General features: G+C 35.1%; 1 protein-coding gene across 1 annotated transcript; it reads left to right on the forward strand.

Annotated features, from left to right (window-relative positions):
• The first annotated feature begins 4,337 nt into the window (after window positions 1-4,337).
• Window positions 4,338-8,917, forward strand: LOC133331967 (uncharacterized). The gene is made up of 5 exons (XM_061540352.1): window positions 4,338-4,895; window positions 5,164-5,441; window positions 5,574-5,972; window positions 8,339-8,601; window positions 8,664-8,917. The coding sequence occupies exons 1-5, from the start codon at window positions 4,338-4,340 to the stop codon at window positions 8,915-8,917; spliced, it is 1,752 nt and encodes a 583-aa protein (XP_061396336.1).
• Window positions 8,918-23,905: the final 14,988 nt, after the last annotated feature.

The raw sequence follows: 23,905 nt of genomic DNA on the forward strand, positions 1-23,905 counted from the left end.
TTCGAACAAAAGGTATACAACAAAAAACCCCATGTTGGGCGCCACACTGTGTCGACTAGCATTATAATAATTTTTTTAGAAGGGAGAATGGATGATTTGCAATGAAGTGTTAACGAATTCATTATATCGCAGCAGCAGCAACAACAATAGCTTTGAGTCACACACACATACAAACAGACACACTCACACGAATATATGAAATATTCACGCTAAACGACCATCAACCGCAAAGGCATCTCATCAACCGCAATCGTTAAAATTATAAACAAGATTAAATTGCAAAACGGCAAATGCCACGAAGGAACACCGAGACCACGGCCACCACCACCGCAGTGATGTTCCAACAGCTGAAAATCACAACCGGAAGTGTCAGTGAGTCAGTCAGGGGATGTGTGTGTGTGTGTGTGTGGGAGTGTGTGTGTATATGCGTATATAGACCAAATAATAGATTTTAAACACTTAGATTTTTTTCGCAGAAAATAGAAAAAATCCTGACCTAAAGAGATTCGATTTTTTTCGAAGCGCGAAAATAGAGTTCCGTAGAAAAAAAAATCAGTAATAGGAAATATTTTATTTAGTTATTGGAAATATGATAAAAGTTCCAAATCTATTTTATCACGCCAACTATCAAAGACCACAACAACAACAACGAAACCATTCAACCGTTTAATGTCCGTAACTGAATTAGAGCCCTTTGGGGGATTCACATTGTGGCTGGGAAGTTGTGTCCAGTGAAGCTCATTCAAGCGTGACATACACAACGTGGATGATGGTGGGTGTTTTTGTGTATGTGTGTTTACATCGTGTGAGACATCGTAGATTTTGTAGGGTCAGTAGGACTTTTTTCAAGCAGAGGAAATCACAGCATTATTAACTTCCGCTAATGGTTTTGGTATAGACAAATTGTAGTTAGCATGAAGTTACCAACAGGTAGTGACAGAGGATAAATGAAAAAAAACATAAGGCTTAAACAAATATTTTATTAAAAAAATCATAAAAACTTAATTACTTAGCTGGCTTGTTACAGAACGGGGTTTCTTTAAGCCGAGCTTAAAAAAATATTTCCAAGCGCGTCGGTCTTTTGCGATATCCTCCAATTTGAAAGACCTCATTCCAAGATGTTGTTGTCTACTTGGTCTTTCCATCTGATTCCTGGCCTTCCCCTTCTACGGAAACCATAAGTAGGCCCGCTCATTCATTCGCACAACATGACTAAGCCATCGTAGTCGCTGCAGTCAATACGACTGACTATGTCGATGTCCGCGTATAAATTGTAAAGCTCGTGGTTCATTCGACGCCGATCTTTCGGAGAATTTTTCTTTCAAACACCCCAAGAGCTGCCTCATCTGCTTGCGCAAGTGACCATGCTTCAGATCCATATAACAGCACGGGTAATATCAGCGTCTTGTAAAGTGTGAGTTTGGTCTGGCGGGAGGTGTCCTTGTTTCTACACTGCTTACGTAAGCCATAGTAGCATCTGTTGGCCATCACTATCCTTTTCCGAATTTCAAAACTTAGTTTTATGTGTGGCGGTACCAAGCTATATAAAATCTTTGACTACTTCGAAGTTATAGTTGTCATGTTCCACAGTTGATCCAAGTCTACTGGACTTCTTTCGCGTTGATACCATCAGCTTGGTCTTCTCGGCGTTAACTGCCAGAGCCACTTTGGCAGACTCCTCTCAATTTGTTCAAAGGTGGTTGTTAACGCTCGCAATGTTTGACCCATCATATCGATGTCATCGGCGTAGGCGAGTAACTGGTGTTGTTTGGTGTACAGAGTGCCGTTTCTGTTCACCTTTGCGTCTCGTATGACCTTTTCCAGCAGGATGTTAAAAAGGTCACACGACAAACTGTCACCTTGTCTGAATCCTCGTTCGGAATTAAAGGGCTCCGATAGGTCCTATTCGAATTTAACTGCTGACCTTGTACCAATTAAAGTTATTCCGCATAGCCGTATTAATTTTGCAGGAATGCCGAACGTAGACATGGCTTTAAACAACTGTGAACGGATAGGGATGTCGAATGCGGCTTTATAGTCGACGAATAGGTGGCATGTGTCGATGTGTTTGGCGCAGAGTGAAAATCTGGACAATGGTGGATTTGCCAGGTCTGAAGCCGCATTGGTATAGTCCACTAATGTCATTGACCCGTGGCTTTAGTCGTTCACACAGCACGCTGGATAGCACTTTAAATGCGATAAGAAGGAGACTTATTCCTCTATCGTTGGGGCATATCGTCTTGTTTCCTTTTTTGCGAACGGGATACAGGATGCTGAGATTCTCATTCTTGGGCATGTATTCCTCTAGCTTAATTGTGCTAATCAGCTGGTGCATGCTCCTGACCAGCATCTGACCACCAGTCTTGAATAGTTCGGCTGGTAATCCGTAGGCTTCTGCTGCTATATTGTTCTTGAGCCGATTAATTGCTTTTATGACCTCATCTTGGCTAGGTGGTATACACTCTATACCGTCTATTATTGGTTCTGGGGTATCCTCTTCACCGCTACTATTTGATACCAGAAGTTTTTCAAAATGCTCCTTCCAGATCCTTAGCACGCTGTCTGTATCTGTCACCAGGTTTCCTTTTGATGCCTGCACCAAAACCTCCTGTACATCTCGATTTGCTCACTCTCACGTTTTTCTTGCTCTTTCTTCTTTTTTCTTCTCCCGATAGTTCTCCATCGCATTACTTGTTGCTACTGTTTGCAGGGTTGCCCTATACGCTGTTTTTTTCACATCTGTAGCATTACGACACTCCTGATCGTGTCATGGTTTTCTTGGTGGTGGTTTTTGGTACCCAAGTGTTGTTTTTGCTGCAGTTTGTAGGGAGGGGGCAATTCTTTGCCATTGTGCTTCTATACTATTATCGGGACAAGGGGTGCTTTCGTCAAGCAGTTGGGCAAGTTGAGCGGAGTAGGCTTCTGCTATCTGTTGTGTTTGCAGCTTTTCGATGTCAAATTTTCGTGTTACATTAGATCACACCTTTGCTGCGACATTAAGACGAGTGCGAACTTTGGCTGCTACAAGGTAATGGTCCGAATCGATATTCGCTCCCTGGATCGATCGGACGTCTAAAACACTGGATGAATGCCTTCCGTCTATCACAACATGATTGATTTGATTTGTCGTTGTTCGATCGGGAGAAACCGAAGTGGCCTTGTGTATATCGAGATGCTTGAATCTGGTACTGCTAACTACCATGCGAAAACTGCGCTTGTTCTGTACAAGGTGCTCACATTCCAAGTGCAGATTCGCAGATCGTGGTCCTTTATACGTTTGCGGGGGTCGAAAACTGTGCCTGTTCTGTACAAGGTGCGCACATTCCAAGTGCAGATTCGCAGATCGTGGTTCTTTATACGTTAGGGGTTTTTTCTTTGCTTTTTCATAGTAGTAGGCGATTTTCGAGTGTAGGCAAATAACCCAACGCCACAATCCAATTTTTTATAGTTCTTACAGGTGAACTCGCGGCCCATATTAGGTCACTATTTCAACGGGTGATAAAAATAGCTACCCTAGGTGACACCGCGGTGAGGTCAGTGTCCACAATTGAGATGTTAAAGCCAATCAAAAAAATTTTTTTCCACGCGTTGTTAGCTATTCAAAAAAAAATTAAATTTTTACTTTTTTAATATTTTGTTTCCTTAAAAAATGCCTTTATGGAAACCTCATCCTCATGTCCCTCCTTCAAAACATGTTTTAATGTAGTTAGCCATTCTTTTATTCCTTTTTGACCTGAGCATTAACCATGCATATCCTGTCCTGTTGTTATATCCTTTAATAGTTTTCTTCTCTGCTCAATTATCCGTTTTATTTTCCAATCCTGTGCTGCTGCCCCGCACACACACAACATTTACATCGAAGCTGAAACGATTTTATTAGTTTCGAACAAGTAATGCTTGAAAATTGAATATTAAAAACTATTGTCCGGTTGCTTCGTGCTTTCTTGCCCTGCAGTTTCAAAGCTAATGACATTTGACTTGGATGAACTTGGGTGATTGCATGTACCACCAGAGCACTTCGAGCAACTCCACAATGCTGGTGCTGCAGCTGTTGAAAGTTTTCAACAATGGACAACAATGGATAATGAAATTAGTTTCCCATTTTTTATTCCATTTTATGATGTTTAGTTAAGTTTTATTACGGCTTTTTTAACAACTACTGCTAACCACCTTCTTCTCCCCTTCTCCACCATTTCCTTACAGAATAATGCCTTGGATATGAAGCGTGCTGCCAACCCCAGCCATCATCACCACCACCACCCACATTGTCATCGTCAGCTGCCAGCCGGATCTTTATTGTTGTTGTGCTGGACACCGAAGCCGATAAAAGTCGAGTAATGTACAGCAATAATTTGCAACAATGGTGGGAGCATACATATCATCACCACTTGAATCGGCAGCAGGAAGAACAGCTGGCGTTCGATGCGAACTTTTTTCAGACACAAATTCCGCAGGACTATTATTACGAAACCACAACAACGCTAAGTCCGAAAATTGCATTTGAAGATCCCAATTCCCTGATCAATCATGCAGCATTACAACAACAACAAGACGAAGCGGGACTCTATGATTATGACAGCTATGAAAATCTGACATTTATAAGTCCCTATGATGGTGATCGTGATGAAAATTCCATACCCTCCCTTACGCTGCTGTTTATGGCCATTTCCTATGGCCTGGTGGTCTTTGGTGGGGTTTTGGGTAATGCCACGTTGCTGCTGACCCTATGCTCGGCATCTTCGGTAAGGCTGCGTAATCCTCTGCTGTTGGCCGTGTGTATTGCAGATTTATTGGTGACAGGGATTTCAGCTCCAGTGACTTTACTAAATCTGGCCATGAATAGGAAAACCAAAGCTCTGCCCCTGCAGCTGTGCAAGGTCATCGATTTTATACAGGTAAGGGATCCGCTTGAAAAAAATATTTTAAACAAATCCACGCCTTGTGAGGACTCCTTAAAAATATTTTCTTCAAAACTAATTTCAATATTTATCCTCAAAAGGCCCTCAACCCTCCTCCTCATCCTCAAAAAATGTAATTCTAATGAATCCGCAGCCAATAACTTTGTAATTATTTTAGTGTGTTTGTGTGTCTGTTCCACAATTAAAAATTCAAGCTTTTGCCAAACCCATTCAACATTAATTATTTGTTGTTGTCTCTTTACAGGCCACACCAGTTGCTGCCAGTACTTTGTCATTCTTTCTACTTTCGCTGGATCGTTATGCAACCGTAAAACATCCTCGTCTGGCCCAACTACGTCAACGTCGTTATTTGCACGTTTCCTTGGCGATTTTCTCGTGGATGACATCAACCATTGTTAGTGTTCCATTTTTATTTATCTATAAAATTGTTGCAAACACAGTTGTTATTAAGAATTCTGCTGTCGCTGCTGCTGCTGCGGGTGCTGCTCCACACCGGTCATTAGCTACACCGTTGCCAACAACGTCATCATGGCCGACATCAACATCCTCCTCCCCATTATCGCCGTCCTCCGCCTCATCGCTGTTGGCATCCGATATGTCAGCCAGCAACACTCCACCCACCAGCATTTCCGTTGGGGAATTTCCCAACGTTAGCATAAGTTGCCATTCGGATCCCGCTGCCAATCCAGCTTTTGTCGTTTTCATCCTCATACATACCTTTATTGTTTTCATTTTGCCCGGCATCGGGGTGCTGCTAAATCATTATGGTGTTCGGAGGAAATTATGTGCACTGTCGCTGACAGCTCGGGCAGCACACGGTGAACTGCCACTTCCGATGCCAATATTGAGACGTCAGACGCATATGGTGATTGTGACGGGAGTTGCAAATGCCCATCAGGCGGCGGGTTGTGGTGCTGCCACAGATGACACATCGAATGGTGGAGGTGGTTGTGGTGGCGGAGGAGCAGGAGATATACAAATGCAAAATCTAAATCCCAGAATGCCACCAACAACGCGCCATTTTATTAAATCGAAAAATCCCATATCGCCAAGGTAGGTTGAAAGATTTTTATTTTCAGTTTATTGGGGACAAGGGAAGGGAGGGCGAATATACGAACTTATGGAGGTTTTTATGGCTACCCCTTAACAATATCTGTGCTAGACATGATTCTTCGCTTATCGAAGTAGTCTCATAAGTCAATTTTCAGATTGCCTTAAAAGAAATATTTAAAGTCTATGAAGTCTTCCCAAAAAAACGTCTTTGAAGATCTTATAAATGAAGTCTTTAAATCCCCCCCAAAAGGAAGTCAATTATGTCCTGCTATAGGAGTTATATAAAATTCCTCATATGGAGTCATTTACAGACAACCGAGCGGACGTCCTTTGGCTGGACTGCATAGAACTTTTTTAGAAGGGATTTAAAGACATCATTTGGGAGATATTTAAAGATGTACTTTAGGACCCTAAATATATATTTTAAGACTATCTCAAATAGGACTTAACATATTACTTTGATAAACCTACGTGAAGTGCGAGCAAAATTATTGCTTAAGAACTAAGTATGACAATATGACTTAACCTATATTAGACTAACGTGTAGAAGAGAGAGAGAGAAAGAGAGAGAGAGAGCGTGAACACATCTAAAAATAACACATGGTGTGGACACACACAACACAGCGGTGCCTGCTGATTCACCTTGTGCCAGTTATTTATCCTGCATAACCGGCTAAATAATCAATTGATTGCTATTCTGACTTAATCTTGGTTAAGTGCTATACACTCTATACCGTCATCTATTATTGGTTCTCCACAGCCACTATTTTATAGCAGAAGCTTCACAGAAAATTCTCCTTCTATATCCTCAGCACGATATCTGTATCTGTCAGCAGGTTTCCTTCTTCATCTCTACAGCAGGATTCAACAGGATAATCGATGGTAAAATTGCCGGACTTCATTCTGACTCCTGTACATCTCGATTTGCTTACGGTCACGTTTTTTCTTTGTTGGCACATATGCTGAGGTTCCACTCAGTATGCTGAGGTTCGAAACATTCTAGCCAAATTATACTGATCAGCATCTGACCACCGGTCTTGAATAAATAGTTCGGTATGAACAAATCGGCAGTTGCTCCCTTATTCTTCTTCCGCCGATTAATTGCTATTCTGACCTCATCTTGGTTCTGGGGTATCTTCTCCACCGACACAATTTGATAGCAAATGCAAATGCTTTGCAAATGCTCCTTCCAGATCATCAGCACGCTATCTGTATCTGTCACCAGATTTCCGATTGATTGCTATTCTGACATCATCTAGGTGGTATACAGTCCACACCGTCATTTTCTTTACCGACACTATTTGATACCAGACGCTTTAAAAAATATTTCTACCAGATTCTCAAGACGTTATCTATCGCCAGGATTCCTTCATCTCTACAAGAGGATGTGGCTGTTCGTTGGTGAAAATTTTGAACTTCATTCTGACTTCCGTACATCTCGATTTGTTCACGCTTACGTTTTTCTTGTTCTTTCTTTTTTAAATACTTTTCTCCTCTCTCCTGTTCTCCCGATAATTCTCTCTCGCATTACGTATTGCTACTCTCTGCAGAGTTGTCCTATACTCTGCATTTATCACCTCTGTAGCATTACGACACTCCTGATCGTACCATGGGTTTCTGTTGGTGGTCTTTGATACCCAAGTGTTGCTTGTGCCGCAGTTTGAGGATCAATTTGATTATAGAAATTCGCTGAACCTCTGGAGTGAATCTGGAGACGATGTCTTTTATACTTCTGTTGACCATAAATCCGCAGCCGAATTGATGACTCGTTTCCATCGCATTTCTTACAAGGCAATAATATAGGTTTTGTAATTCTTGAGCGAACCCGCAAAGTGAAAACTCTGCATGTTCTGTACCCATTCGAAGTGCAGATTCGCAGATCGTGGTCCTTTCTACGTTTGCGGGGGGGATTTGGTTTTCTTTGCTTTTTTAGGTTGGCGGGGTCGTTGGGGGATTTGGTTTTTTTTTTCTTTGCTTTTTCATAGTGGGTGGGGTTTTCCGACTGTGGGCTACTAACCCGATGCCTCAACCCATTTTTTATACTCGTTATGGGTGGACTTTGGCACATATCAGCTCACTATTTCACTGGGTGTTGAAAGTATCGGTAAGGTTAGTGTCCACAATTTTTTACGTTTGGGGTGTTTGGTTTCTTTTTTTTTTTAGTAGGTGGGGTTTTCCGATTGAGGGCAACTAACCCGACGCCTTAACCCATTTTTTAAGTTCACCCACAGTTTTATAATATTATTTAATTACTTGCTTCAATTAACCGACTTTTTGCAAAATTTGTAATTTGGTAGATTTTTGCGGATTCTGAAACAATTCATTTTTTTCTCAATTGTTTTTCTTTCTTCCCAAACTTCCAACAGAGCAATGCGTGAAATCCGCGAACACTCGCAACGACAAAGAATGCAACGGACATCGACACGTGGCCGCAGAGTTGCCACACCCGGTATACCCCTGCCGCAAACCTCAACGCTGCGCTCAAGACGACATCTGGCCAATATGTTAATTGGGTCGGCATTGATTTTCATCATTTGTTGGACGCCGCATGTTTTTTGTGTTATCTATCGGATAATGGGCTATAAACAGCATTGTTCGAAAGCATCACGCTATTTTAATTTGTTATTGGGTAAGTACCAGCATTATCTATATTTTTTTATCTATGGGAATCTTATAAATTGTTTACCCTAGGTTATTTATATTCCGCCCTGAGTCCCATAATTTATTGGGCTCTCAATCACAACAGTCTGCGACAATCGCCTTGCGCCCCGCTCATACGTTTACGTTCAATGCAGAAATTCCTGAGAACCCGATTCCGTTCGAATCCTGTACCGCCAGCCCCCTCCTCAACGAACGAGGCTCAATTGGGTGCATTTAATCCGAAATTAATAAAACTTACACCAAAACAATATCGCGCTCAGGCATCATCACATTATCTGTACTAGAAATAACAATACAATACAGAGAATGTGGCAACGATGAACAAAACAAAATCTAAAAAATTAAACCGAATTTGTTGTTATTTTCCCGATTTCGATTTATTGCCAAGCGTATTAGCTGTTTGTAGTAATACTTCTTTTCACCTTTCAAAACTTCTCCTTTTTTTCTTGAAACGAAAACTGTATATCCCCCTGAACCAATTTTCCTATTTCAATTTATGTGAGAATATATATTTGACTATGTTTAGATTAAATGTTATAAAATTAGGAATAGTTCCAAACGCATTATTTACGGGTAAAAGTGATGCCAAGTTGTTAACAGCTGATTTGGAATAGTCAAACAGCTGATTTGGAATTGTCAAACAGCTGATTAAGTACGATATTTTATTTCATGGAAATAAAATAAAAAAGTACAAAGAAAAAAATATATTATGGCAGAACCTTAACCAATTATAATGTTAGTCTTAATATAATGCCTTTCTTTTATTGCCCTTTCCTCTTCTAACTTTCTTCCTTCATTCTTTTAACCAAAAACCTAAATATAATGGTTCAGTAAAAGTGTCTTGAAATGTAAATACATATATACAATACAAACTAACTTGCTAACTAAAAAATTATTACTTAAGTAGATATTAAACTATTAACTATAAATTAAAAAAGTAAAACAAATCCTAATAAAGAAAAAATATAAAGTAGAAAAAATGGCATCATCATAAAAAATCAAAAGCAAAAAATTATTAAAATGAAACCTGAACTTTCTCTTTAAATTGCTACTTAATACTATAAGGCTTTCTTACTAATTACATCAATTATCATTCACTATCCTATACATTTACTATCTAAAATCAAAATTTATGCTGCAATTTCTTTACATATAAGATATAAGTATATTTTTTAGGAAAAAATACATAATTTCGTCTTTCTATTTGACAATTCACTTCTCTGCTTTAAGTCGAAGGACCCAATCTAAAGAGAGAAGGAATTTTAAAACAAGTTTCTGTGTCGAAGGACCAAATTGAAAACAGAGAGAGAGTATATTATACTAGTTCAGACGAATGTATAGGATTTTTAAGAAAAAAATCTATATTCCGATTTTAAATTCACAATCAAACTTTTGAGCTTCTGTGTCGAAGGACCAAATTGAAAAAAAGAGAGAGAAGGGATTTTGAAACAAGTTTCTGTGTCGAAGAACCAAATTGCAACAAGAAATTTAGTAATGGCTGTCTAGTAATAATAGTTCAGAAGAATGTTTAAATTTTTATTCAGTTTTTTTTTCACTTCTTTTCTTTTCACATGCAAATGCATTCGCTATGGAGCAATTGTTACGTTGGGCGCCATATATATATATGTATCTCCTCTACTAAAACATCATAATTGTATGGAAGATATATTAATTTTGCCGTAGTATGGATTAATTTTGCCGAAATCATCCTTTTGAAAGCAGTCTTTCCCGAACTAAATTGAGAATAAGTGTGTGTGTGAGCGTAACTGAGAATTCATCTTCAAAAGCGACTGGAGAAAATAGAAAGAGGTTGCATTTTAGCTGCCTTTTTACGGACTCTCCTTCAGGCCGAACTCGTCCTTCGCAGTGGAGAATGGTTGCTGAGGGATTAGAAGTCGCTGACTACTCATAGTAATAACATCCTTTGGAGGGGCTACTGTGGTCGATATCATACGCGGCGTAGATATATCTTCATTTAAGAAGTCCCTCGCAATGTCATTCGAAAAATTCCATGAGAACTTCCGAATGAATTGGTGGTTCCTTTTAATCAGAAGGAATTCCTTGTCAGTAATAGAGCTCCTGTCCCGTTCGATAAACCGGTTAACTGATCTCCAGTAAATATTTTTGTCAAGAATTTCTTTGGCACTGACGCGTTTTGATAGTTACTTGTTCTGACGATTCATTCAACGTTTCGTAGGATGGTTATGAGCTATTTGCCTTAAAAGTCTCGAAATTTTGCTGCTAGCCGTGGAGATGGAGTTGAGATCTTCATCCTCGATTTTTGCTTATCACCGTGGAATACTCTCTCTTATTTGTAGGAGTCATTAAGATAGCCATTGTGTTAATCACAGTGATATACATAGCGTATTCCTCGTCTGTGAAAACTATCACAAACATTTACTATAAAAATCAAAATTTATTTTGACATGGTAAGGATTCGGCAGCTAAGCCTGAAACAAAAACTTGAGGAGGCGCCTGGCATCAACAACGCTCCGTAAACACTGATGGGCACGAACTCGCTAACACCCCAGCGTTAGTGAGGCCACATGGGAAGAAGGTGATCTCAGAATTGGATATTTAGAAGGAAGTGACCTGAAAATTGGATATTTAGAAGGAAGTGACCTAAAAATTGGATATTTAGTAGGAAGTGACCCGAAAATTGGATATTAGAAGCACCATTCTCGCCTCGTCAATGCTGAGATCATAGACACTAGGTCAAATCCCCGTTTTTAGAATATCCCCACTATTTTCCGTATTTTGAAAATTAAAAACATATTTTCCGGTGTATTGAAGGTATTATCTTAACAAGAATTTTTTCCTAGGATCCTCCATTAAATTTAAGATATTTTGAATGTTATTCTTATGGTGGAGGGTATAAATACACAAATTTTAGATATTTTGAATATCATGTTGGAGAGTATAAAAAGTTCCAGCTCAGCCGAACTTAACATCATTTTTTGTTGTTATCATATTAAAATATTTTTTTTAATTTAATTTTTTATAGATTTTTCAAAATTATATGTGGATAAAACATTTTTTTTTATTCTATAAAATAGAAAAAAATAACTTTCCACTTACCACATTTCCGGTAACCAGCAACAGTGCATTCTTCCTCCAGCCGTTTCTATTGCAATTATCAGGTACGAAGTTTAAATATTAGTACTCGATCAAATTAATTTCCGTTTACAATTAAAAAAATATTTCATTAACATTTTTATGAATTTTTTTTGCCGATATTTAATTTTCAAAACTTTTTAAATTGAGATTAGCCGATTTTTTGGCAGAGCATATATTTTAAGACTCTAATTAATTCACACACGTATTCTCATAAACATAACTTTTTATATTTCTTCTCATATTTATTTATTTTTTTGCTCTTCTCTTTTTTCATGGATCGCAAATCGATTCCCTTTGAATAAATTTATTTCGATAATTTTTTATTTTCTCACAATGGTCATTTTCTTTATTCTCTTTTTCTCTTTCAACACAATAAAGCAATTAGCTTTCAATAAATTTTATATTAATTTTTATTTTTTGCATAATATTTTTCTGGCCGAAATATATTTGACACTCCACAAACGTTATATTTTAAAACTATTTTTCTTCTCACATTCAATTTTTTTTCTACTTTTTTGATCACTTTCAAAAATTCATTATTATTTTTTATTTCATTATTATTTTTTCATTATTATTTTTTTCCAAAAAAAAATATTTTTTGATATACTCGATGATATTACCCGGACCGAAATATACAGTGGCTCCATCGAATAATCGGACAAGTGGTTGTCAGATATAATAACGCTTTACATTTCAAAAAAATTGTCTAAATGTGTAGTTTTTTTCGCTTTTATTTACACATTACATACTTATATTTCTGAACAATACAAAAAACAACAACTTTCCTAGTGATAACAGTAAATTTCGCCAGAAAAACAAAATTAATTCAATTTATTGTGTTCAACGCAAAATCGGACAAAGCAAAGTATCAATGGTAAAAAATGCAAAAAATCGAGAAACTAATATTTAGTTGCATATTCTTTGTTGTCCAGAACGGCCTGTAAACGCTTCGGTATTGATTTGACCAAATTCTGACATACCTCCGGCTCTATGGAGTTCCACGATTCCAGTAAAGCCTCCTTAAGCTGTACTAAGGAGTTAAATTTTTTTTCATACACTCTCCTAGCTAATTCTTCCCAAAGATGCTCAATTACGTTAAGGTCTGGGCTCTGTGCAGGTGTTTGTATATGTTTGGGGCAGTTATGGATCAACCAAAGCTTTGCTACACCTGATGTGTGCTTGGTATCGTTGTCTTGATAAAAGGCAAAGTTGTTCGCGATACCCAATTTGTCTGCACTTTGCTTTACATTTTGTTTTAAAATGTTGAGGTAGACAAATTTGTCCATTTTACCATCAATAAAATGCAAATTACCTACTCCCGCACTCGACATGCAGCCCCAAACCATAACGGAACCTCCTCCGTGCTTAACAGTGGCTTTTGTATTCTCATTATTATAGTCAGCATTTGGCTTACGCCACACATACATCTTCCCATCTGATCCGTGCAAATTAAATTTGCTTTCGTCAGTAAACAGAACGTTAATATAATGAAAACTATCAATAGAAATTTATTTTAAGATGATCTATCATCAAATTACCTGCTTCCAATAATCGTCTGGTTTTAGTAAAAACTCCTTGGCATATTTTATACTACAGTTTTTATTTTTAAGGCTAATAAATGGCTTTTTTCTTGCAACTCTCCCATAATAATTATATTTATGCAATGTATTGCGAATAGTATTTAGGCACACATCTTTTCCAGTGCGAGTTTTTAAATTTATTTTAAATTCTTTTGCGGTTTAAAATGAATATTGTTTTATTTCTTTTAATATTGAACGCTCTTCTCGCTCATTTAATATCTTCCCTTGACCTTCTCTGCTTTTATTGGTCAATCGGAACTCATCACGGAACCTCTTTATAATGTCGTGGACAGTAGATTTACTCATTCCTACCAATTCGGCAATTTCTGTTTTATCTTCATAACTCAATTTATCTATTAATTGCCTGATTTCCACACTGGATTGTTTCCCTTTTGGAGCCATTTACATTTATTTTTATTTAGTATTACCACTTTCTTGGTCTAAATGCAATTTACGAATGAATATGACAAACAAAATACCGATTTGAAGTTAATATTTGCATAATAACGGGACTTTAAACATTGATACTTTGCTTTGTCCGATTTTGCGTTGAACACAATAAATTGAGTTAATTTTGTTTTTCTGACGAAATTTACTGTTATCACTAGGAAAGTTGTTGTTTTTTGTATTGTTCAGAAATATAAGTAAGTAATGTGTAAATAAAAGCGAAAAAAACTACACATTTAGACAATTTTTTTGAAATGTAAAGCGTTATTATATCTGACAACCACTTGTCCGATTATTCGATGGAGCCACTGTAGATAGCGACACAATTTTATATAAACACAACATTTCACAATTCTCCATATTTTATATTTTTCTTCTGTAATCTCCACGTACTCCTTTGATTATCAACAACACAAATAAAGTCTGCATCTTTCTCTCTGTTGAACATAGATATTTCTATCACACTTTTTGCACTCTCTCTTTCTTATCGCAAAAAAGAAAATTCGCATTCGATGGATTTTAAAGTAATTTATGTCAATTATTATATTTTTCTATTAAAAATTGATCATATTTTAATTATATATCATTTTGCATATTGCCAGGAACGAAATTTCAACCCACTTAAAATTTCATCTTTCTTTAATCTCTTCATTTTTCATTTATATTTGCACATACTCCTTTGATTATTAACAACATAACTAAACCTATCTCTCTCACTCACTCCCTCTCCTACTCTTTATGATAACGGACATGATTCGTTTTGGTTGACGATGATCATCACACAAACAGAGACACACACAATCAACCGTCGAGAACTTTGAAAATAAAAAATTCATACAACCGACTGACGACATTCACATTAACAATATTCACATATTTATTTATTAATTAATTATTTTATTTAATTCTTTGATTTCTTTAACAGCTTTGCAGACTTTATGCAAACACACACACGCACATTCGTGCCATTTACACTTTGCTTTTTCCATAGAACCACAATCACTTTTATTGCTTGGGTTTGTTCCTTTATTACACAAGGAAATCATAACTTTTTCATTTATTTACATTATTAATTATATTTTACACACAGTATTGGATAATTTGCATTCGAATTTTCACTATAAATTAATTAAATTCTTATTTAAATCGTTGTTTTAACAATTTCTTATAGGACGAATGAAGTGTAACGCCGTGCAGTTGCGCGCAAACTGATTATGTCAATTTTAGTGTTAGTTGACATATGATTGATGGCCGTTATGACAGGCAGCAGTGTTGTACATTATAGCGTTTTTGTGTAGAAATTGCGTTTTTTAGATTTTCTTTGCTTAGAAGTTCTAAACGGATTTTACAGAATTTTATAATAATTTTTATTGAATATTATGTATGGAATTGGGATATTCTTATTGGAATTGACGTTTGAACATTTTTTTCTTTTGGGTTAAACGAAATGTTAGGCCGTTTAACCTAAAAGAACTGATTATGTCAACTTTGGTGTTGATTGACATGATGATTGATGGCCGTTATGACAGACAGCAGTGTTGTACCTTGTAGCGTTTTTTGAGTGCAAATAGTATTTTTTTAGATTTTCTTTGTTTTGAGGTTCTAAACAGTTGTTACACAATTTTATGGTACTTTTTATTGAATTGTATCTATAGAATAGGGAGTTGTCTTATTGGAATAGACGATTAATCACTGTTTTATAGGACGATTGAAATTTAATGCTGTATAATTCCGAGCAAATTAAATATGTCAATTGTTGTTAATAAATAATAGTACGTTTACGTTGTACCGGATTAAGTTAACCCAGTGGGTTTTAATTGTCAATTCCATTACATATTTGTCAAATAAATCCTCATAAAGTAGATTAACCCTGAAAAAAGTAGTAGTGTACATGTCGTTTAAGTAGTAACAAAACTGTTGCTCTATGCAGCGTTTTTACGAAAGAAAATAGCGTTTTTTAGATATTTTCTTTTTGTTTTTAATAAAACACGGAAATAGGATTTGAATATTTTTAAGTGGAATTGAAAATAATCTATTGACAAATATTTTTTTAAAAACCCACGCCTATAGCTAGACCTCAAAAGAATAATTTTAAACAATAAACCAGTGAGCGGAGCAGTATAGTCGAACGGGACCGACCATACGATACCCTACGCAACTACCACGGAACTCAAACTTTCTGCGGATATTTAATCAAATTTTCTGCGGATATTTATTACGAGGCTGGGCAATATTTCGTGATATTTGCACCCTCTTTCCCGATTAGAATTCAAAAGCACTTCTTCCTTACACAGACTTATTTTCCAATATTACTAATATTCAGTACAGCCCTTCTAATTACTTGTCCAGATTCCCTTCACTATGGGTTGTGTTGTGATGTTCGGCTTACAATTGTGGTGTATAGATCGACTCGAAAAAAAACAAGATTAAGTTTTCGGTCCACTTCATCCCACAATTTTTATCTGATCATCACCGAAAATTATAGGCATTGTCCTTGACCATAGCAGGAAAGTCATGGAAAATTTCAAAGCAGTTAGCGCTATATTTCCGCTCTCTAATGTGGTAATGGGTTACTATATAATATCTCAGTACGTAACCACCTGAGTACATAAGACAATATAATTGGTACCAATTTAAGGTAAACCACTCCTCTTGGACATTCTACCAACTCCTCGGGTCTATGTCCTTTAGGGGCAAATATATACGCCATAGAATATAAGTTTTGTCATTTTTCACACAAAAGTTAGGATCCATTTGACCCGCTAAATAATGACCGATCTTGATCAAAGCAGGCATGCATATTCTTTGGCCCAATCCTATTCTCCATGTAAAATGTTGCGATGTTCGGACCATAATTGCGGCCTGTGAAGCGACCTAAAAAACCGAAAAATATTAAGTATTTTGGTCCATCCCCTAAATATTAACCGATCTTTACCCAAAAACAATAGGGGTCTTCTTTGACCAGAACCCATCCTACATGCAAAATTTCTTGAAGATTGGTTCATAACTGTGGCCTGCATCGTGTTTACAAATTATAATGCACAGACGGACGGACACACATCTCTAGATCGACTCAGCTATTCGAGATATGACGATCAGTTCTTTATTTCGTGCCGTTATAAACTCTTGGGGCTGCATAAAGCTATAATACCCTGACAACATAGTTGTGTAGGGTATAAAAATACATAGACCTCAAGGAAATATTAAAAAAATACATCTATGAATACGCTATGGTAAATATTTTTCACAATTCACACCTAAAAGTAGGATGTTGATAATCACTCGATCTCACAGCGACATCTACACTTCACCACCAATATTAACGACTTTGTCGAATTCTGATTTATGTGTGTGCTATTGATAACTGGGTGTTAGCAAAATATTTCACTGTTGGTGTGTGATTCAACTACCGTAGACTAGTACGCCCAGCGATTAGCTATGTGAGGAATTTTAATGGGTTTTTGTTGGTGAACTCCCACATATGCCCTACTACTAAGCACTTATATGTGTTTTTGGACTCCATGGTACACCACCGTTATGGAGAGTCCAAAAAATAAAATTAAGAAAAATTCACGCTTAAGTTGTATGCTTGAAAATTAAAAAAAATCTTCGTCCAAAGAAAGCGATTTAAAAGAAATGAATTGTCATTTCCTTGATATATATTTCAAATAAATGTTGATTACCTAAAATATAATGGCTTTAAAACAGCCATAAGGAAATTTAAAATCTCTTCACGCACCTCAATCAAAAATACTAATGTCTTATATGTCTTTCTTAAAAAAACTATATATCTATTATATAACTATCTATTATTTAAAACTTTAAACTATTGTGATTCTTAACCAAAAAACCTAAAAAACATGGCATTTAAAATGCAAAACTAAACATGTTTTCTTATACATAAAACTATGTATTTACACAAACATAAACTAAATTTCATATTATATGTATACAAATAGATACATCAAATATTTACATATATACATCTATCAGAATCAAAAAACGCAAAAAAATGAAAACAAATCCTTTCAAACGAAACCTGTTAATAAACCTGTATGAATGTTTACATTACATTAATTAAATTCTATTAAAATAAAAAAACTGTTATGTGTATGTATGTAAAATAAAATAATATTATATATGAAAAAATTAGCAAACTTTTACGACAAAAAAAATCTTTTTAGCAGCTATAAGACTAAAGAGAAAACAAACAGAAAAAAAATATATATATATATATATATATATATATTATGTCTGTTCCAGAAACTACAAGCAAGATCTTTTAAATAGGTCATCCAGCAAATGAAAATCAGCTGTTTTTTTTTTGAAGTCTAATGCAAGATCTATTACTAAGGTCACCCAGCTAGCGAGAGTTAGCTGTTTATTCTCAAGTCTAATCCCAAAAAGTTGTGCATTGTTTACGTTTACGTAAAGGAAGTTAGTTCACAATAATTGAATTTGACAGCAAATTTGAGAAGCAGCTGATTTCCTTGGATGGTCTTATTAATATAACTTAGTCTAATGTTAACAAATTTGGACCAAGATCTTTAAAAAGGTCACACAGCTAGAAAATGTCAGCTGTTTTTTCTCAAGTCGAATGTCAAAAATTTGCCCTTTTTTACGTTTTCGTAATTGAAGTTAATTCACAATAATAGAGTTTTGACAGCAGATTTGAGAAGCAGGTGTCTTCCAGCTGATCTCCCTGGATGATCTTATTAATAGACCTTGGTCTATTGTTAACAAATTTGAACTTTATTTACCTTTTCATAATGGAAGTCAATTCACAATGGATTGATTTTGATAGCAAACATGAGAGACAGCTGATCTTCAGCTGTTTTCCCTGGATGAACTTATTAATAGGCCTTGCTGCAAAGATTTACAATTTTTTTTTCATATCGAAAATTAATAGTAAAAATTAATAAAATCTTGGAGGACTGGAACAGGTCATATGTATAAGGACGATATTTCATTCGTCTCTTTTGAAACGCATAAGCAAATGAAAAATTACATTGAAATAATGACATTTATTCCTGAGTTAACAACAAATGAAAAAAATCCTAATCCAAAACGAAAGGAAATGCAAAATGTGCACAAAATTGTTTAATAAACTTGAATAGCCTTATTCTCTATACCAACTAATAATTGTAATTATGCAAAATTACTGCATTGCATAATTATTTATATAAATATTGTGTATATTATTATAAACGACAAAACAAACAAAAAATAAGAAGTAAAAAAATTATACTAAAATGTTGAAGAAAAAACGACGCCTTAATTTTTATGAAAATGCTCCCCCATATAACACAATATAAGTATTTATTTTTTCATAATTATTTAATTTCTAATTATGTTTGAATCAGCTTATTTGTTCCCCGAGCTGTCAACATACTTTCCAAATTAAAATTACAGCATTAAATTCACAATAAAGCATTTTGACAGCCGACATGAGAATCAGCTGATCTTTCAGGATGGCCTTTCAAATACCGTGACCTAGATATTTACCCATTAAAAGTCAATAAAGAAAAATGTCAATGCGCCACCATTTAGGAATCCAACTGCGTCAACATTTAAGAATCCATCAGCTGATATTTCCCCGAGCTATCAAAATTTACATTTCTATATTAAAATTGTAACGTAAAATCTAAACAAATATTTTTGATAGCTTTCAATATGGCCAATTTAATTCACAATAAACCATTTGACAGCCAATATGAGAATCAACTGATCTTCCAGCGTGACTCTTTATTTGATTGTGATTTTCGAGCAGAAATAATGTCAACAAAGCAAAATGCCTAATGACACATGACTACGTCACATTTAAAGAATTCATTTATTGGCGAAACTAAAACAACGTTTATATCATGATGATTACTTGAAAATAATATTTTTAATTTAACTTTCTTTGTTTTTTCCGCCCCTCAAAAGTAAGACAAGCAATAATTACGCTTTATATAACAGAATTAACAACAAATAACAAAAAATAAAGATAACTTCATTAAACAGAAAACTACATACATCATACAAACAATTAATTTCTATAACCACTCATAGATGCTGTTTTATTGAACGCATTTTAAATAAGAAAATGAAAATATTTATAAAAAATTGAAATGTTTTATTTACTACAAACAGGCTAAAAAGTGTTTAATGTAAATAGAAAACTAAATAAAATTAAAATAAAACATTTATGTATTCAAAACATCTGCAAAGTTTGTTCGAAGTAATACAAAAATTTCTTTTTATAATTTTTATTCTTTAAGAAGAGCAAAGAGCTTAAAAATCTTTCAAAAAAAAAAAATGACACAACACATATGAACATGAAATCGAGAGAATTTGCGAAATCGAAACCTACTTTTAAGCTGTCATGCATCAGCTGATACATTAGCACAATTAATAGGTAAGCCATTTAGCACAGCTGACTTTTCGATTAACTGTCAAAGTGCATAATTTCATTATAATATTTCAAAAAGGTTGACAAAAAAATATATGGTCATGAAATGGAGTGGATTTGCTAAATCTAACCCCAGTTTTAAGTTGTCATGCATCAGCTGATGGCTTAGCACAATAAATAGGCACTCCATTTAGCACAGCTGACTATCCGCTTAACTATCAAAGTGCATAGCTTCTACTTGAATTCGTCGAGTTGCCAACCATCAGAACTATTACTAGATAGAATTTGACAGATGGTCGCATACAAAATCAGAGGTTTTTGTTTTGATATATCTCCTTATTATTGCATCATGAAGGGGTGTGTTTGTTTTGGTACAATGAACTGTCAAAGAATACACTTTTAATATAAAATAAGTAAAAATCGAATTTAAACAGAGATTTTGACATCGAATTTCCTTAAGCTCTAGGCCTATTAATAACGCCATCAAGAAAGCAAAAAACAGCTGTTTTCCCTCAACTTTAATGTCAAGTATTTGGACATTGTTTACGTTTTCATATCAACTGATTTCAATGTGACCTTTCTGGGTGACCTTAAAGTTCTATTAGGTTGTAGCCTATGCCGATGATGTAGTCTTGCTAGTTGGTGGGAAATTTCTAACGATCATTTCAGATATTATGAAGCGCGCCCTTTCAATTCTGTCCAACTGCACACAAACCCAGGGTCTTGGTGAAAACCACCACTAAGACAGAAACGTAAGATGATGACCTTATCTAAACGTACTTTAAATCCTAGTAATAAGGTCACCCAGCAAGCAAATGTCAGTTTCCTTTTTTTCCTATTGGAAATCAATGCATTTTGATAGTTGGTCTCTCGAGATGTCCTTTTTAAAGGCCATGATTTATACCAACAATTTGAAACAAAAAAAGCCTGTTTTGCAGGGTCTATTAATAAAGTCACCTAAAAAACAGAAAACAGCTGTTTTTTCTTGGGTCATACTGTCAATTTCATTCACAATGAGAAACAGCTGATCCATGGAACAATGAATAGGTAGTCCATGTAGCGCAGCTGATGTCTTCATTAACTGTCAAAGTGGGTAATTTCTACTTGAATTCGATGTGCAGTGTTGCCAACCATTTAAAATATTATATGGAAAAATTTGACAGATAATCGAGAAAACAAAGGTTTTTGTTTTGATACATCACCTTATTATTGCAACATGAGCTGATCTTACAGTGATGCCAACTAAACACAACAGTCTCTTATGTGCTTTTCAAAGCTTTCAGAAAACAGCTGTTTTGTTCTCTTGTGTTAAGGAGCGTTTTGATACTGTCAAGTTGATTCACAATGAGAAACAGCTGATCTTACTGAGTGATGCCAACATAACACAAAAGTTTCTTATGTTTTTCTGCCCTTTTCCAAAGCTCTTCAGAAAACAGCTGTTTTTCTTCCTGGGTTGTTTACGTTTTACATACTGTCAATTTCATTCACAATAAGAAACAGCTGATCTTACTGAGTGATGCCAACTTAACACGACAGTTTCTTATGTGTTGCCGCCTTCCTCTTTCCAAAGCTCTTATCTTCTGCTGAAATCAATATTGCTAATGAAATTTATTGATTTGTTGACAAAATTCTCAAAACTCAATATATTTTTTTCAAATTTATTTATACGAAGTGATACAAAAATAAAATAAAAATCTATACCAACAGACTTGTAGACAAAGAAACAAAAATAGATCCTAAAATATTTGCTGAAATCATATATAAATGTATATCATATTAAGGTGGCCAATAACTTATATAGATATTTATAATTAAACTAAAAATAAATTTCCAAAAAAAATCCCAAAAAACGCCCACAATTTTCCCCCTATTTTTTCTAACTATTTTTATATTTTTCTATACAAACTAAAAAAAATCTAACCCACCTTTCCATTTTCATTCCTTTTTTTCTTATAACATATATATTTTCTTTAAATAGCCACTTTTCACTTAACCTTAACAAGGACTATACAAGCAATAAAAAATAACTCAATATAAGGTTTCCTTACATAGAGAAGAAAAAAAAAACAAAATAAAAATAACAAAAAAAATCTAACAATAACTAGACGATATTAATAAAAATAAATATATATATATACACATAAATATATTGAAAACAAATATATATTTAAAAATTAAAATCTACTAGGTTAGGTGAAAAAAACACCTAACCTCAAAAAAAAATCTACTAAGTACAATTAACAAAAAAACTCTCGCAATCAAATTTTAAATGGAACCGTAACAAAAAACGAAGTTATTGAATATTATTATTACAGAAAATTAAAAAAAAAAAAAAATAAAAAATATATATAAGCATAAAAAATTATTTTTTTAGTTCTTTTATTTTGTATTTTTATTTTTTGTAGCAAATAAATTAATTATTATTATTGTTGTTGTAGCAAGCAAAAAAAATATTACAAAAAAATTGTGTTAGTAAAAAATATTTAAAAAAATATAATATATATTTATGTATAACTTATATGTTAGTCTTGAGTCTGAACATTCTTTTTTTAATGGTCCTCTAAATTGTATTCATCTTCTTCTTCCTTATTTTACTCTTAAAAAAATATTGTCTAAAACTAAATATATATATTCACTTGTGTTTCTTTCTCCAGCCCCGCGAATTGGTATTAAATGTATATTATCAATGATATACATATGTAATTAAATTATAATAAAAAAACAAATCCTAACGAGAACAAAAAACAAACAACTAAAACTTGGAGTTTCATTTTAAAAATTGAAATGGGGATTTAATTTTTATAAAAAAAAAATATTTTTTTATAAAAAAAATAATTTAGTTGCCCACACTCGGAAAACCTCTTCTACTATGAAAAAGAAAACCATAACACCCCCCCCCCCCCCCCCTAATGTTGATGACCCCCGCAAACGTATAAAGGACCACGATCTGCGAATCTGCACTTAGAATGTGTGTACAGAACAGGTGCAGTTTTCGCTTTGGTGGATGTACTCAAGAAGTACAAAGCCGACATTATTGCCTTACAGGAAATGCGATGGAAAGGGGCTGGCGTAGGTAAATCAGATGATTGCGCACTGTATTATAGCTGCCAAGAAACAGGACGTGAATTTGGTTGCGGATTTATGGTTAATACGAGAATAAAAGACCTCGTCTCCAGATTCACTTCAGTAGATGAGCGAATTGCTATAATCCGCATAAAAGAGAAGTTCTTCTACATCAGTCCTATTTGCGTCCATGCTCCGACCGAAGACAAAGATGAGCAGACCAAAGATTTTATGAGCTCCTAGAAACAGCATATGATCGCTGCCCTGGCCATGACATTAAAATTCTGCTAGGAGTTTTTTATGCAAAAATCGGAAGGGAAACATTTTTTTTTGGTCCCACTGTCGGAAATTTCAGCCTTCTTGAAGAAACATCCGACAACGGCATGAGGTTGATTGACTTCACGGCAGCAAAACATAATGTAGTTAGCAGCACCAGATTCAAGCATCTCGATATACCCAATGCTACCTGTATTTCTCCTGATCAACCAACGAGAAATCAAATTGATCATGCTGTGATAGACAGAAGGCATTCGTCCAGATCATATCGATTCAGACCATTACCTTGTGGCAGCCAAGGTACACCCGTCTTAATTTAGCAGCAAAGGTGCGATCTAATGTAACACGGAAACTCGATGTCGAAAAGCTGCAAACACAACAGATAGCAGAAGCCT

This window comes from Musca vetustissima, unplaced genomic scaffold (assembly GCF_032173495.1).
Source record: "Musca vetustissima isolate MV318-11 ecotype Yass unplaced genomic scaffold, APGP_CSIRO_Mvet_v1 utg3401, whole genome shotgun sequence".
Classification (NCBI taxonomy): domain Eukaryota; kingdom Metazoa; phylum Arthropoda; class Insecta; order Diptera; family Muscidae; genus Musca; species Musca vetustissima.